Source organism: Podarcis bocagei (assembly GCF_964188305.1).
Source record: "Podarcis bocagei genome assembly, chromosome: 2".
In the NCBI taxonomy this organism is placed as follows: domain Eukaryota; kingdom Metazoa; phylum Chordata; class Lepidosauria; order Squamata; family Lacertidae; genus Podarcis; species Podarcis bocagei.
Window position 1 is genome coordinate 104,019,968 of NC_138126.1, and position 16,399 is coordinate 104,036,366.

Consider the following 16,399-nt stretch of genomic DNA (forward strand, 5'->3'; position numbering starts at 1 on the left):
TTATCACAAGTGATGTTGAGAGAAGTACATTTGTATTTGTACAAAGTCTTCACCCAGGCCTGTCTTATTTATTTCACCAGGAGCTCTGACAGTGCTTTAAATGCCAACAATTTCACAGCCTATCAAATAATTATTAAGGAAGAGAGGAAGTAACATTTACAGCGGTGCCTTCCCAAGGAGCGGGGGTGGTGTTAGTGAGGTTGCATGTGAAAATCTAACCCGCAGCTTGAAGATGCCGGCATTAAGGTGCATAGATTTTTAACCCATAATGAGGCTACAGTGAAACAGCCAGATCAGATGCAGATTCCACCTCCTGAATTGTCAACATTTGAAAGCTTGGAGAAAGGAGAAATAAGACTAATAAGCACATCCCAAATAACGTATCTGAAGAAGTGTGCATGAAAGCTCATACCAATAACAAACTTAGTTGGTCTCTAGGGTGCTACTGGGAGGAATTTTATTATTTTGTTTCGACTATGGCAGACCAACACGGCTACCTACCTGTAACCCAAATAACTTGTTAGAACTGTTGGGTATTGTGTTTGTGTTTGTGAAAACATACATATGGTACGTGTGGTGGATTCATGTTCAGGTGTATGAGTGATAGTGTTGGTAACACAGCATATTGCTTTGCTTGTGAAAGATGAATACATTTGCATTGTTTGTGGCAAATCCAAGTGCCACAGAGCAACGGCGGTGCTACTGGTGGCTATAGTTGTGATTTAGGAACACCGGAAACTAACTTATGCTGGGTCAGTCTATTTGTCATTTAGCTCCGTGTTATACACATTGACTGGCAACCGCTCTTCAGGATTTCAGACGAGGAGCAATATCCCTTCCTGGAACTGCCAAGGATTGAGCTTGAGACCTTTTGCAAGCAAAACAGATGCTGTGCTATTGAGCTATGACCCATCACTGATTGGGCAAGTTCATTCACCTATGGGCTAATAAATGCACCTGTGTGCATAAAGGAGAGGTGCTAGTATGAAGTTGTTTCTCCCCCTTCTTGCAGAGTGTGCAGCTTAATTTCTAAAGAGGGGTGAGGGGAAGGCTTCCAACAAAAGATTATAAATACATTAAAACATCAGTCATTAAAAACTTCCCTAAACAGGGCTGCCTTCAGATGTCTTCTAAACGTCAGGTGGTTGTTTATTTCCTGATAGGAGGGTGTTCCACAGGGTGGGTGCCACTACCGAGAAGGCCCTGTGCCTTTCCCCCTGTAACCTCACTTCTCGCAGTGAGAGAACCGCCATAAGGCCCTAGGCGTTGGACCTCAGTGTCCGGGCTGAATGATGGGAGTGGAGATGCTCCTTCAGGTATACTGGACCGAGGCCATTTAGGGCGTTAAATGTCAGCACCAACACTTTGAATTGTACTCGGAAACGTACTGGGAGACAATGTAGGCCTTTCAAGACTGGTGTTATGTGGTCTCAGCCTTTTAAATTATGCCTTTTAACCCTAACCACTGGTGTTGTAGAAAATATGTGCTACTCAGGAGGGAGAAACTCTCTGCACGTGTAAAGAGAACTATTGTTGTTTAATATTAATACCTTGGGGAGGGGAGGACTCAACCCTGCTGAGCCCTGTTTCAAAGTAAGTCGTCTTCTTTATGTGTAAGGGGTAGTAATTAAGCCCTCCTTATGCGCAGGGGTTACTAATTAAGCCCTCTTTCTGCCTAGGAGGTCGTGGTAAAAGGTGGCGCGTGCCTACATCTCACCTAAGCCTATGCTGTCTGGGTGAAAGAGGTATTCGAAGCAAGAGGAGACTATGGTGAACGTGGGTGGGAGGCTGCCTGCCTGCCGCCGCCACCCGGAAGGTGGGCGCCATCCCGTGTCCTTTGTTATTCGCTGAGGAATGTGTGTGATCTGTAATCCTTCTCTCTCCCCCCCCCCACCGGTCCCTTTCATTGTCTTTAATTTCTCCGCGGATCGGTCCTTAGCAGTGTACCTGGAAGCCGGCGGGGGCTGGCAGAAAACAATGGCTGCCGCCGCCATGTGTGAACACATGCGAGAGTTGGGGTGGGGTAGGGGAAGAAAGCGAGTTAAGTGCTGGCGTGCCTCTCTAAGGTGGTCCGAGTACATAACCTGACCGTAAACATTGCTTTCTCCATTAAATAAGTGCGCGGGGGCGTCGGGGCAGAGCCAGCTTCTCCTCTCTCCTGTCCCTTCCTCGCCCACGTGTGGGTGGGCGCGTGTCTGAGTGAGGCATCGCGCGTGAGGCCAGAGTTGCCCTTCTCCCTGCTCGGTTGGAAGCGGGCGGGGACGCCGACATGCGTGGACTGGGAAGCAGACGGCTGTTGTCCTGGGTGCAGGCAATGCGTGGCTGAATGTGTGTGCTTTGTGCCAGCGACACCCGGTAGCCGCGATTCCCGCCCGTCCTTCCCCGCGGCCCCTTCGCTGCCCCAGCCCTGCCTCTCGCTCCCACCCACCCCCCGCCTTCCTTCCCCATTCCCCGCCTTTCCCCGGCTGCGCTCCTAGAGGCTGCCGCCAGGGCAGAGCAATACAAGAGCAGGCGGGGCCGGGGGCGGGCGGAGGCGGAGGCGGCTTGCCGTGGGATGAGCCTGGCTTCTGGGAGGCGGTATAAAAGCGTCGGTGCCTTTCCCTGCCGCGCTGCAACGTACTCGGATCTTAGCTGCAGCGTTCCCGGTTTCTCCCGCGCTGCTCTCGGCTTGAGCTCTGCGCCCCCTGCCTTGGTCTATGGTGCTTCCCGGAGCCCCCGGCACCGTCATGTCGCGCTCGGAGGAGGTGCATCGGATCACCGAGAATGTCTACAAGGTAAGATCCGAGCGTCCGAAGCTCCCGGGGGGTGCGGGGGAGGTCAGCGTTGCATTCCGTTGCACTGCACTGTTTGCTTCTGGAGCAGCCTTTCATCTTCCGAGCCTCTTCCTTTCCCTCTCCTACTCCCCCTTCAGCTGCACCGGGACTCCCCGTTTTGCGCACACCTTCCCCCTGCCGCTGGCTGGTAGCGGGGCCGGCGCTGCATGCCAGCTTTGCTTTGTGTGCCTTGCCGAGTGGCACTCACCTGTTGCAAGATTTTGTAGCTTTCCTCGCTTCCTCCCTCTTCTCACCTACATTTCTCTTCTCTCTCTTTCCCCACCCCCAATCGAATTTCTAGTCATTTCATTTATCCTGGGGATGCACCGGGTGGTTCTAAGCGCCCCCCCCTTTTTTGCCCTGGAAACAAATGATTTTAAAACACCTGGCTTGCATAACAAGAGTGTCTTGGTTGCCTTCTCCTCTATCCGTCCAAGTGTCGAGATAGTCCTCTTTATACTGATCGTTTGTAACTACGGGAAGCTCCCTGCCCCCGCCGCCCCAATCCTGTCCCGAACTCCTTAATTTAATACTGCTTTCCTCTGAGGTTATAAGGTGGAGATGGCTAGAATATCATACTTCCTGAGGCGAGAGAGTTTTGTAAAGGACTTGGTGAGAAGTGTGTGTTGTACACTTCTCCGGAGAAAAAGAGCCCCAAATAGGAGAGTCATTTATTATAAAATAAAAAAAAGCAAACCAGCAACTTTTCTCCTAACCCCCTTTTTTCAAAATGAGTTTGCTTTTAGTACAGTACTGGATTTGTTTCAAAAGAATCCCTGTTTGTAGGGCAAATACCAGTATCTTAACTTATTAATTATTCCGACTGGCTAATGCTAGTTAGATTGGCCTGAAGCAGTAATTTGCTTTCTCTTTGTCAGATATTATTATGAAAGTACTGTTTATTCATTTTTAAATAAGGTTCCTTCCCTCCCATGCTATCATGTTTGGCCTATCCCCCCCACCCCCTTCTTGCTTTCTAAATAGGGGAAACAAATTGGTTTTGTTCTAAAATGGGTATAGGAAGATGTCTTATGTAAGGGCAGAGCTGACAGGTGACTTGTGTGCAGGAGTCTTTTTTTTAAAAAAAAGAATTAACTTTTTTTCTCTTATATGTAAACCTGGTCTCCTATACTAGATTCTGGGCAGTTCCTATCCTGGGCAAGGGTAATTCACAAAGGATAATTCACAAAATAATCCTATACACAACCCTTGACTTACTTGGAAGTCGGTCCTACTCATTTCAATGTTAGTCATGCCAAGGTAAATGTGTGCAGGATTGCAGCCTGTAACAGAGGAAAGAGAATAGATGAGAATGGAGAAGGAATCAGGATTATCTTCCCCTGAGTACAGGTATATGTGTTTTGTATGGCTTAAAAATTTTAAGGGCATCTCCAGACATGATCTTTCCATTAATTCTAGAGAGATCCATCGATTTGCTAGGGTGTCTTTAACTCTGAAACTGTTGGGTTCTTCTGAATTTGGAGACTTGGAGTTCTTTGCAGCTGTTCGTGGCTTTCTAAGTAGATATTCTAAGGCTTCTGTTGAATAGTTTTAATTATAAATGTTCCTTTGCTAAACTACTTCTCTGCTAGGTCAAATCAGCGTGGTATATTAGATGGAGGCAGGTGGTACCTAAATAAACTGTTTCTTGCTCTTAATAATGTCACACTTTCCTTTTTATCCTAAGATTTAATCTCCTGGCTCATATAACATGTTTGAGTCTATTTAAGTAAACGAAGAACAAAAGAAAGAAAGAACTACTTGAGTTAAAGGGGCCCTGGATTGATAGAGGCCCTTAACGTATGTGTATGTGTCTCTGTGTGTGTTATTTTCAGATATTGTCATACAAAATTGGCCAATATTATGTTCATTTATGCTGGGATAATATCTAGTTAAATATCATGCCATTCAAAAGCACGTGTCCCTCAGTAAACACACACCAGTTACTTGATAATTTCTGGGCAGTTGTTCAAAATCTGCTGTCCCAAGGCATATGTACATGGTGTTCTGTTTTTTAAAATAAAATAATAGAGGTGCTGTTACACAGTGCAAGCCTGATTTCCCCAATGCCTATGCCACACGTAAATGTTCTTCTACCTGCACATATTTCAGATGCAGGAATTGTCACCTATGTGTACAGATGGTGTTGTTGATGTAGTGCTTCTGGCTTCATATCACCTGGAACAAGAAGTGCACCTCCTGTGTTGCGCATGGAGCACAAAGTATTGGAATTTCTCATGTAAATATTTGCTCCTGTCCCCTTGCTCCCAATGGCACCTAGAAACAATGGAGCAGTTTCCGTTTTGTCATAAAGGCTCAAAGGGGGGCTGAAGTTGACCTATATCAGATTCCATGTTTGTCTTGAGAGTGGCTAATTTGGGCCAATTTTTATATGCTTTGAAATACCCTTGGCCTTTGTTTTTAAGTTAGGCGCACTTCCACAAGCAACCTTATTGTTAAGACTGTACTGTAATTAGTTCTATGGCTGTGGTTCTGTTGGGGATTAGCGAAGCTCTGAAATATTTCCCCTCTCCCTATCTTTTGAGTTTGACAGCTAACTGAAAATATTCTTCTGCTGTAAGAACGAGGGTAAATTAAAATGGTTCTGCTCCACTAGGCCTTATGAGCAACTCTTAATAAAGTCTTGCTAACTTGAGAATGTAATGCGGGCTCTCATGCATTAAACTAGAGCCAGTTGCACTATTGTCTGGGGTCAGTCTCTGCAGTCTCTGTTCCTCTCTTTAAATGATTACAACATTAAGTTATCTGTGAAAAGCATGAAGTGCCTCAATTATTAGGCTCGCACCATTTAACCTTGCAGGATGTCTTAAAGCTGCCTTTCTTGTCATTTTTCTCTCTTGTGCCCCGCCTTTGTGCATTGCTTGATATATGACAGCCATCCTTAGCCATTGAAAATTATTTATTTGATGAGAGAGCGAATCTATCTCCCACTCATTTTCCCCTTCCCCTCGTGCATTATTATTGTTATGAGCAGGCTGATAAATTTCTTTGTTTCATAGATTAATCAGGATCCAAACAGCCATGGAAGTAATCCTCTCAGACTGTCCCAAGCTGCATGGCAAAGTGCTTTTGAAACTGGGGGTGGGAATTTCAAAAGCTGTTTGTGATATGGAAACTGTTCAAAGAAGAGTGGCCAATGCATGGACCTAAGCAGCTCTTTGGATGGGATGAAATTCTACTTTTACAGCCGTAGGCAATACGGTATATACATCCCCTCATCCATAAAGAGTCTGATGATAGCTATGGGTTATGCCAATGGCTTACATTGGAGATGATGGAGGCAGTGGACCTATGACCCTCCATATCCCATTAGCCCCAGCTAGCATGGCCAATGGCTGGGGATGATGGGTGTTGAAGTCCTGCAAAACCTGAAGGGTCACAGATTCTCCATTCCTGGCTTACTGGGGGACTGGTCTAGTTACAGAGAGTTCTGTGTGATATTTGGTATGAACCCTTTGTTTGTTTAGGAGTCTGGAACCGCAGCACAATTATGTGTCACTGCTACTTTGCAGCTAGTGAGGCAAAAGAGGGGTGTTTCTGCCTCACTTGCCAAGTACAGAATATTGTGTCTGTTCTTAACTCAAATCTATCTAATACTAGGCTGCCACATCTGTATCTTGAAGAGTCAAGAATCCTTCTTTAATTATAGGAAAAATTAGTTGGATATGCTTGCTGTAAACTTCAAAATGCTCGTTCTCCCGACACAAGTACTGTTAACAACCAACCACATGCTGTCCTTTTTTATACTAGCAACTAAAGTGTGTCATTACACTTGACTAGTGTAGCTTCAGCTGGAAAACAGCCGCACTATGCATTTCACAAGTTGTTTTCATTGGTAGGATCTGGTCACTTCACACTCCATGGCAATAGTTGTGATAATCCAATTGTATTGTCAGCACTGGTAGTGTTGAGCCTGGAGCTGAGAGACCCAGTTGCAAACCAAACACAAATGTATTTATGTAGCAATGTTTATTAAAAACAGCTGTAGACAGCTACATAGTATATGGTAGATGGACAGAAGAGAAGTAAGCACTATGGCAATGCCTACAACAACTAGGAATAGGGGTAAGGCTATGCAAATACCACAGATATTCTCTGAGCTACACAGAGCATGAGGTTACATCCCTCTGGACATGCTGGAAGGAGCTCTCTTTTGGGCAGTTACCACTTGTTCATTAATTTCTCTAGCTTTATGAACACATCTTCACAAGTGACCTCATTGTTGACCATGGTTTGTGTCCTCTTACAACACATTTCCTCTTGACTGCCTTTCATGGGCAACTAATTTTCAAAAGAACTTCAGTGGATGTTACCTTTGGGTGTATCCCTGTGTTAATGATGATAGATGGTAATTTAGCATTTGTAAAGTGTGTTTAAAGCATTTAGACCTGTTTGTCATAGCTGCGTAATTCTTGGCAAGTGTACAATGGGCCAATACTATAAGTCCCAAATTGCTGGTGGGTAAAAGCTGAGTTTAAGAGAAGTTTACCCAAGAACAAGATTTGAACTAGGGATTTTCCAAATCAGACTTATTCATTATACTGCATCAGTGGGTCTCTTGATGCAGTACTACATGATGTGTGCATAGCCTTGGATTCCCTGTTAGTTTGCATGGCCAGTTGTTAGTAGAAGGGACATAGGTGAGGCATTCTGTACAAGAGGAGAATACGGGAGACACTATGCAATACTTATTACTGTTGGTGTGTGAATAGATGCAAGGAGAAGATATATTTATTAGATGTTACCCTTCCTCACGTTTGCAAGTTCAACAGGGTGCCATCCCTTTGCATCTTAAAAGGGAAGCTTAGATAGGTTAGTTTTTAGCCTTTTAGTTTAAGTAATCCAGGATGCTTTAAGGCAGACTGGATTTCCCCCTTAAAACAACAATTACATAAGCAAGTATTGTAAAAATTAAAAATAACATTTACTCAGAGTGCAAATGTTCTTTGTTGAAGAGTGATAGATAAAGCAGCTTTGTTTAGGCAGGTTTAAAATGGTAATTCGGTTACAAAGACGCACTTAAGTATATCTTAAAATGTAAACTGGGCGTGTAGCTCAGACCTAGCAGATGCTCTCGCATTGCTGGCAGAGCGGAAGGAGATGAAGAGGAAGAGGGGGTGCCCAGGGAGGGAGGAGAATATATAGCTATGTCCCCCCCCCCCCGCAAGTTTATAGAAAAACTTTTGTGAGCTTCAGCTCCTGTCGTGTGCCTTATTTAGCAAAACATGAGTTGTTGGCTTGACTGCATTTTAAATATCCCACCATTACATTGCAGAAGGTTCAGTAAACATATAAGGGGGTAAATGTGGATCAGTTACATGATTACATAGATCTTCTCCTAACCCTGTCTGTAACAGCTCACAATGACATTTGTGGCCAGGATGATCATTTTCTAATGTATAGCAGGCTAATTCTGAAGCAACACCTCTTTGTTCTCTTGTGCCTTAATGGGGACATGTTTTAAATTTAATCAAACCCCTGCTGCTGCTTGCTGAAACATTTTTAGTCCCAGTTACATAAAAAACGGTTAAGCTTGTGTTGGAGATCATGTTGGCAGACTCTTCACTTGCCGTCTGAATGAATGGTCTCTTGTTGAAAGATTGCCCTAATAAGTGAGCTGGGGCAAGTTGGGTGACTTGAAGATTGTGAGTGCTTAAGCTAAGCAAACAGGAAGAGAAATGTGGCTGAACAAGTAAACTGGATTCGGCCCGTCCTCTGAAATAATAAAACACCGGGGCCTCCGAGGGCCATTGCTTCTGAATTATAGTCGCTGCTGTTAAAGTTGTTGTCTTTTGAAGAGCTGTGCTAATGGCATGTTTGCAGCAAAGGTAACGATTTCTCTGGGAGTTCAGGAACAGGGCTATTGTGATCTTTCTTGTCCTTGCCGTGTTGGCAAGGACTGGAATTATTTAACTTGGCAGATGCAGATTTCTAAGAATCATTTGCCTCCCTTTATTGTATCTTTGTACTGGGATCAGAGGGGGGAATTGCCTAAAGCTTCTCTACCACAAATAATAAAAAAGGGAAACGTAGGCAGGGCCATTGTATGGAAGCAGAGCTCCATCACCTTTCAATCTCTGTTGGGCTTGGATTGCAGGGACTTCAATCCTGTGCATGTTTACATTTCAGTAAGACCCACTGAATTCAATGGGGCTGATTCCCAGGTAGACGTGCACTAGATTGTACTATCAGAGAATTCACATTACTCTTCCAGTGTACAAGAATCTTTTGAACAATTAAATTGGATGTGGTTGAAATGACAGCAGGTTTCACAAATAAGGTTCTAAAGCTAATGAAATTTGTAGCACTGTGTATAGTGATTAGTGCTACAAATGAAATGATCTTTCGCCGTGTTTGAAATGATCTAGGCCTAGATAACTATTGACCAGTGAGCTTGACATCGATACCAGGAAAAGTCCTAGAACAGATAATTAAAAAGCCGGTCTGTGAACACTTAGAAAAGGATGCTGTCATTACTAAGACCCAGCATGGGTTTCACAAACTGTTAGGTGGATTAGAAGTTGGTTAACTGGCCGAACCCAAAGAGTGCTCACTAATGGTTCCTCAACATCCTAGAAAAAAGTGACACAGGGGATACCACAAGGTTCTGTCCTGAGCTTATTGTTGTTCAACATCTTTATAAACAACTTTGATGATGGTATTGAGCAGATGCTCAACAAATCTGCAGATGACACCAAACTGGGCCCCACAATTTAAGAAGGGTATTGACAAGCTGGAAGGGCATTCAGAGGAGGGCAACCAAGATGATCAAGGGTCTGGAAACCAAACCTTATGAGGAACAGTTGAGGGAGTTGGGTATGTTTAGCCTGGTAAACATGATAGTCATCTTCAAATATCTAAATGGCTGTCACATGGAGGATGGAGCAAGCACCTGCTCCAGGGCCTAGGACCCAAACCAATGGATCCAAATTACAAGCAATGAGATTCTCACTAAACATCAGAAAGAACTTTCTGACAGTAAGAACTGCTCAACAGTGGAATGGACTCGGGAGGTGGTTGACTCTCCTTCCTTGGAGGTTTTTAAGCAGAGGTTGGATGGCCTTCTGTCATGGATGCTTTAGCTGAGATTCCTGCATTGCAGGGGGTTGGACCAGATCACTCTTAGGGTACCTTCCAACTCTACAATTAAGGTATACTGTAACACCCATCGAAAATATTCTCCCATAGCCAATGTTCAGTTTTAGTTTCTTGCAGGCTGTTAAAGATGGGGACATACCAATTGTTGCTTCTGCTCTGTCATTAGCCATACATGGTACTTTACAGAGTAATGTAATGTACATGGGAGGAATTCAGTGTAGCACTTTGACCATTGTTCCATCAGTGCAAGCTTTTCTGTTTGCCAGATGGAATGACCCACCCTCTCTTTCCCCTTGCATGCTTTTCTGTGGGTTTCCCCCACTCTCTCAGAGCCAGTTTGGGCAGGGAATGTAGGCAGGGACAGTTACCCTTATGTAGCTTTGGTTATAGTTAGGAATGGAAGTTAAAAGGTTAAGCAAAACACTTAACAGAAGAAAGGGAGGTCTGAGCTGGAATCAACAGCATCCTTCCGTCATTTTTTTCCTTCTAGTTGTTGATATTTCTGTGAAATCATCAGAGTTACAGTTTGAAAGGCAATGTCTACAACCATCTGCTGTTCATGATCGTATACACTTTGGAAGTTTACAGCATGCCTGAAACATAGCTGATAGAACATTGAGTGTAATGCACTGAGGGTCAAACCCATGAACTTGTTTGTACTGTAACACAGTGATTGGACTTCAGCCAATAATAGGGGGCCGTTGAAATGCTCAGGTTTGGCTTACTGTGTGAAAGTCCTGTTTGCTTTCTTCTTCTGCTATTTATGCATGTTAAGTACAGGAACAGATTTCAACAAAAGATGATGAATTCTGTGCGGTAACATGGCAGATGATAATTATAAAAAGCAAAGACACTTTCCGTTCTTAGTCCATATTGTTTTTTTTTTTTAATAAATTTTTATTGGTTTTACAACATTTTTAAGAAAAACAAACAAACACAAAAAAAAATGACAAACATACACGAATAGTTTCAAAGATATTTTCATAAACCTCTTTTCTTGGACTTCCCCATACCCCCCCTCTCTGCATCCCAATGTCCATATTTCAACTAGCAACTCCCAATTGTTACTTTCTAATCTCAGTCATCTTAGTCCTCTTTTATTGTCTAACCTTGTATCCCTGTACCCTATTGCTTCTGGCAACCACAACATTTTAACATTCATTCAGTTTATAGTAGTCCTTAAGATAGCTTTTAAATTTTTTCCATTCTTCTTCCACCGTCTCTTTTCGTTGGTCACGGATTCTGCCTGTCATCTCAGCCAATGTCATATAGTCCATCCCTTTCATCTGCCATTCTTCCAGAGTAGGTAAATCTTGTGTCTTCCAATACTTTGCGATGAGTATTCTTGCTGCTGTTGTGGCATACATAAAGAAATTTCTATCTTTCTTTGTCACCAATTGGCCGACAATGCCCAAGAGAAAGGCCTCTGGTTTTTTAGGAAAGGTACATTTAAGTACCTTTTTCATTTCATTATAGATCATTTCCCAGAAGGCCTTTATCTTCGGGCATGTCCACCAAAGGTGATAGAAAGTACCTTCAGTCTCTTTACACTTCCAACATTTATTATCGGGCAAATGGTAGATTTTTGCCAGTTTGACTGGGGTCATGTACCACCTGTAAACCATTTTCATAATGTTTTCCTTTAAGGCATTACATGCCGTAAATTTAATACCGGTGTTCCATAACCATTCCCAGTCATCTGACATAATGTTATGTCCAACATCCTGCGCCCACTTAATCATAGCCGATTTAACTATTTCATCCTGTGTGTTCCATTTCAACAGCAAGTTATACATTCTAGATAAATTCTTAGTATTGGGTTCTAACAATTCGGTCTCTAGTTTTGATTTCTCCACCTGGAAACCGATTTTCCTATCCTGCTTAGTCCATATTGTTAGGAAGATCAAAAGAAACCCCATTGCACCTTGTAATATGTGCGGGTTTAGGGGTATAAGATAATAGTTCCACACCTTTTGTCTGAACTCCAGTTGTTGGGTTTTTTGGGGTGGTGGTGGTGGAGAATAATGCAAATGGCTCCAGGATTTGGCACAATCTTATTTCCACTTCAAAGCTAAGAATAGCCATCCAGCCATGAAATAAACCATGTGAGAAACTCATTCAAGACCATTATTTTGTTTGGTGTCTTTGTAGAAATGACACCATGGTTCCATGGCACCCTGATACATTTGCCGCCAAATATTCAAACTAAAGGATGTCTTGACTTACATTGTTCTGCCTAGTGTGTGAGCAATTACATGCATAGAGATTTGTCTTTGTTTCTCATGCTATAGCTGTTCTGCTACTTTAAAAATAAATAATTCAAATCTGTTTAAACTGGAAAGCAGGGAACCTGTGGCCCTCCACATATTGTTGGACACTAATTCTCATATTTGCCTCTGCTAGCATCTGTGTATCTCCCACCCACAGCAGTTGATCAGCTCTGGCCAAATTATGTCCTTTATGTAATTCCTTTAAATAAGGTTCTTAGGATAATACAGGCAAATATAAGGAGGTGTTGGTGTTCTGCTCCAGAGTGTATGATCTCTGAAGTTTAATGACAACTTAAAAAGCTATGTTTATCTAATTGCAAAAGATGGTAAAGATGGAATTCGCTACCAGTTCTTATGTGATGATATTCCAGTTTTTTTCTGAATGAGATTCACATGTTCATGTCATATGTTTGTCAGGGAATTAAAAAGAGTTAAAAATAAACCCTGCATTTTGTAATCCATTGACACTTTGTGAATGCTGTTTGTTATGTTCTAATGAGAGCTCTTCCCTTTCTGGGTGTGTTAGATATGTGGCCGGGACCTGTTGCGGGTGTGCCATAGTGTAGGCTTTATAAGAGCAGAGAGTGAATAACTACTGACACTTCTGAGGTAAAGACTAGAAATCGGGAAGGAAGCACCAGGTGATATTCAATTATGTTTTCTTCAAAGCAGACCCATTGAAATTAATGAATCTAACTTTGGGCATATCCACCCCTCCGTTTGCATCGCTGCTAAATTAGACCAAGCAGCAACTGGGTTTTCAGAGGATTGCCATTTGTTCCAATTTCACACTAAAGAGTGTTTTCTCGGGGGAAAGCAGTGGGGCAAAGGCAAAACTGCTCAGACCTGTGCCTAGAAAGCATGTGACAAAGAGGAAAACCACTTGGAGCCGTACTTTCTAGGCAAGGGACAAGCGGAAATGTAGACGAGCCCTTAGTTAAATTCATTAACTTCTCATTAATTTCAATGGGTCTACCTTTAGTTAAAACCTAGTTGAATACTACCCAATATTTTGATCTTAAAGAGAAAGCCATTTTACCCAACTGCATAGTCATCTATAGGACTCCTTTGCGGAACATCTTTTCTTCTGGTTGGAAATCACCATAAGCTTTAGTGAGGATGGTTTCAGTCAGAAAGACTAACAGATCCAACTTATGCAAGCCATAAGGGTGATCCTAACTTCTACAGGAAGTAGGAACAGAATGTGCAGCTTGCCAGATGGAAAGTTCTCTTCTAAGCTTGTTAGATTGGCAGTGAATTTGTCTGTTTCCGGTAATCTGTTGCATTTCATCTTGCTCTTGGCTTTCCATTTATCATGATAGCATTTGGTCGTGATATGCCTTCTAGGGTTGATTGCTTCACTTGGATAGCTGCGTTCAGAAATCCATGCTATGGCAAGGATACCTAGATGGTCTCTTCATACAGTAATCTTTCTATATTAAGTGACACCAGCTGGATTTTTATCAATAGCTGATCATTCTAGAGAGGGAAGACAATCTAGTGTAATTGGTGGAATGTGGGATCTTTCAGCAGTTCTCCTGACCCTTTACCTCAACAGTGATCCTTTTAAGACCTTGGTGGAATCAATTCATGGACCTTAGCATGGGTCTCCAGGATCAGGAGTGCTAGAGAGAACAGAAGGTTTGACTCTATCTCTATTAGAGTTTTTGGCTACTGTTATTCTTTTGTGTTCTTCCAGAGTCATCCGCGAATGGACTTAATTGTCAGGGGTCCCTTTACCTTTAACTACACTGTAGCTGAACATGGTATTCTAAGGAAGGCTACAGCAATACCTAGCTGCCTTCCCTCCTCTGTTGGGGATGCAGTTAGGAAACCAGCTGCTTTCTGCAGCATGTATCATTGCACATATCAAAAGAGCTTCAGCTTTCTGCTTCCACATGGTAGTTTTTCCTAAGCCACCCTTCTTAAAACGGCTCTGATTCTAGAGAACTGCGATTACCAGAGCTCTCCCTCAGAATGATTACACTTAATGAGATAGTGGAAGGAGCTGTCACCCTCCCCTTCACCACTGCTACCACCACAATTGGCTTGCCTACACATGTGGAATAATTACAGGGGGAGATGGAGAAAGCTTGGCACCTACCGCCAACGTAATCCCACCTCCCCCTCTACTGTGACTCATCCTGGTGGACTTCTTTGTAACAGAACAGATATCATTGTGGCACCGATAGGAGTCTTATCACCTCTGCTGGTGCTTTCTGAAAATTTACATCAGAAATGTACACCAAGGAGAAATGCGAATTCGTCATCCTATTCACAATGTTTAAAAGTGTACTAGAGTTTTGTGTGAATATAATCACAACATTGGGGGTTATATATTATGTATACCCAGAATTAAGAGTAGGAAAATGACCCCCACCCTTCATAATAAGTTATTTAATGGTCTGTTCAGGGAGCTATATCTCAGCTTTGCCATTATTGGAAACTTCTACCCAGTTTGGCTTTGAAAATAAGACATTTTCACGTGTTAAGAGCGGTGGGCTGCTTCATCCTGGCATTTATTTTTTTAAAAAAACTTTCCTCTTTCCTCTTAATCTTTCTTTGCTTTGGATGAGTGTAGCCAGAATTCCTGATCATGACTTGCTGCACATCAGATGCAGTAAATGTCAGCCCAAGCAAAACAGCTGATTGCCTTATTATCTCAAAGTCCAGAGGGAAGAAGAGAGATTCTTTTTCAAATGAAGCCAAATTAGAAGGGTGGGTGGCTGTCACATCCTGGCAGCTAGAGGGGGATATGCAGGTTGACAGAAGAGAGCCCGCCCCCGCCCCCAGGCTATACTTATGCCACTTTGTATATGTCATGCTTTATGATCACCCCTTCATGCCTTTGGCTGAAACTGTGCTCATCCCAGGAAATGTTATGCAAATATAATGGCTGAGGATGGTTGGGGTGAAAAAGGGTATGGATGCCACATTCTGTGTTGTGATATGGTCCACTGTGCATTTTTGCTTAATTATCTGCTAACACATTTTTGCTCAGTGTTTTGCTTGTACTAAAATGGATGGATGAGGACTGACAAAAGTCAATCTACTAATCCTGGGGTGGGGAACCCAAGGCTCTCTGGTTATTCTTGGAATCATAAAATCCTGGATTTGTAGAGAAGGAATCATCAAATGGTAGAGTTGGAAGTGACCCTGAAAGTCATCAGTTGAACTCCCTGCTGCAATACAAGAATATTTTGCCCAACATGGGGCTCAAACACACAAAACCCTCCTCCAAAGCAGGAATTCCACGGCCCACACAGCTTGATTTCTGGTGGCGTTATGGCACTGGTTGATTTGCTGGTGGGCAGCTCCGCCTGCTTGCGACACTTGGCTGTGGGGATTCGACAGGATAAGAATCTGGCCCACCGGTCAAATCCAGTTCCCCACCCCTACTGCAGTCTTCCACTCTGTGTGGCTGTAGAGTTGCTGAAAGATGTTCTAGGCCAGCTGCCATTTGGAGGAGAAAGCTGGTCAAGGTGGGCCTTTGGCCTGATCCATCTGGGCGGGCACTCCTTTGGTCTACATCCAACCACCATTAGTCCCAGCCAACATAGACTATGGTCAAGGATGATGGGAGTTGTAGTCTAGCAGCATCTAGACAGCGACGGGTTTCCCATTCCTGTACTAATATATTGCAAGACTTATTTCCCTTCCTCCCATAGGAAAGAATTGGGATCCATGATGTGGGTTTGTCTCTGCCCATCTCGTCACTGTCAGAAAGTCTTAAAAAAACCAACAAAAAACCTTGAGGATTGTGGCAATCACACAGGGTCCCCAGACGTTTAACCGTCTATTGATCCCTGTGCCACCACTGTGCTTGCTGCCACAAACCAATTACTCTCTGGTAAAACACTGAGTCCAGTCAGTTGTTAAAAGTGAACCAAAAGACAAGTTTATTTTACAAACATTAACAAGTTTATGGTTTCTCAGATAATATTCCTGTCAGTATCTTAACTTTAGTTTCTTTACCGGCCTATACCTTCCTACTGATTATCTGAACTGTTTGACTGACTCCTCTTAACAAATTCTCTCTCTCTCTCACACCAGACTAGCCCAACCCACAGACTTATCTTCTCCGTCTCTTCTAACTCCAGACTGTCTTCTCAACAACTCTCTCTAAAAAAACTCTGTGCTTAAACCTTATACAGTGGTACCTCGGGTTACATACGCTTCAGGTTACAGACTCTGCTA

The 16,399-nt window shown here is 43.2% G+C and overlaps 1 protein-coding gene across 4 annotated transcripts in view; it reads left to right on the plus strand.

Moving 5' to 3' along the window:
- The first annotated feature begins 2,540 nt into the window (after positions 1-2,540).
- Positions 2,541-16,399, plus strand: part of BAIAP2 (BAR/IMD domain containing adaptor protein 2) — a 136,362-nt gene continuing 122,503 nt past the window's right edge. For 2 of the 4 annotated variants that reach the window (XM_081180891.1, XM_081180893.1), the window contains exon 1: positions 2,542-2,774. In XM_081180891.1, the coding sequence (XP_081037017.1) occupies positions 2,697-2,774 (78 nt within the window). In that variant the 5' untranslated portion in view covers positions 2,542-2,696. Of the gene's footprint in view, positions 2,775-16,399 lie in introns of all 4 variants that reach the window. The other 2 variants (XM_081180892.1, XM_081180894.1) reach the window with 2 other exon arrangements.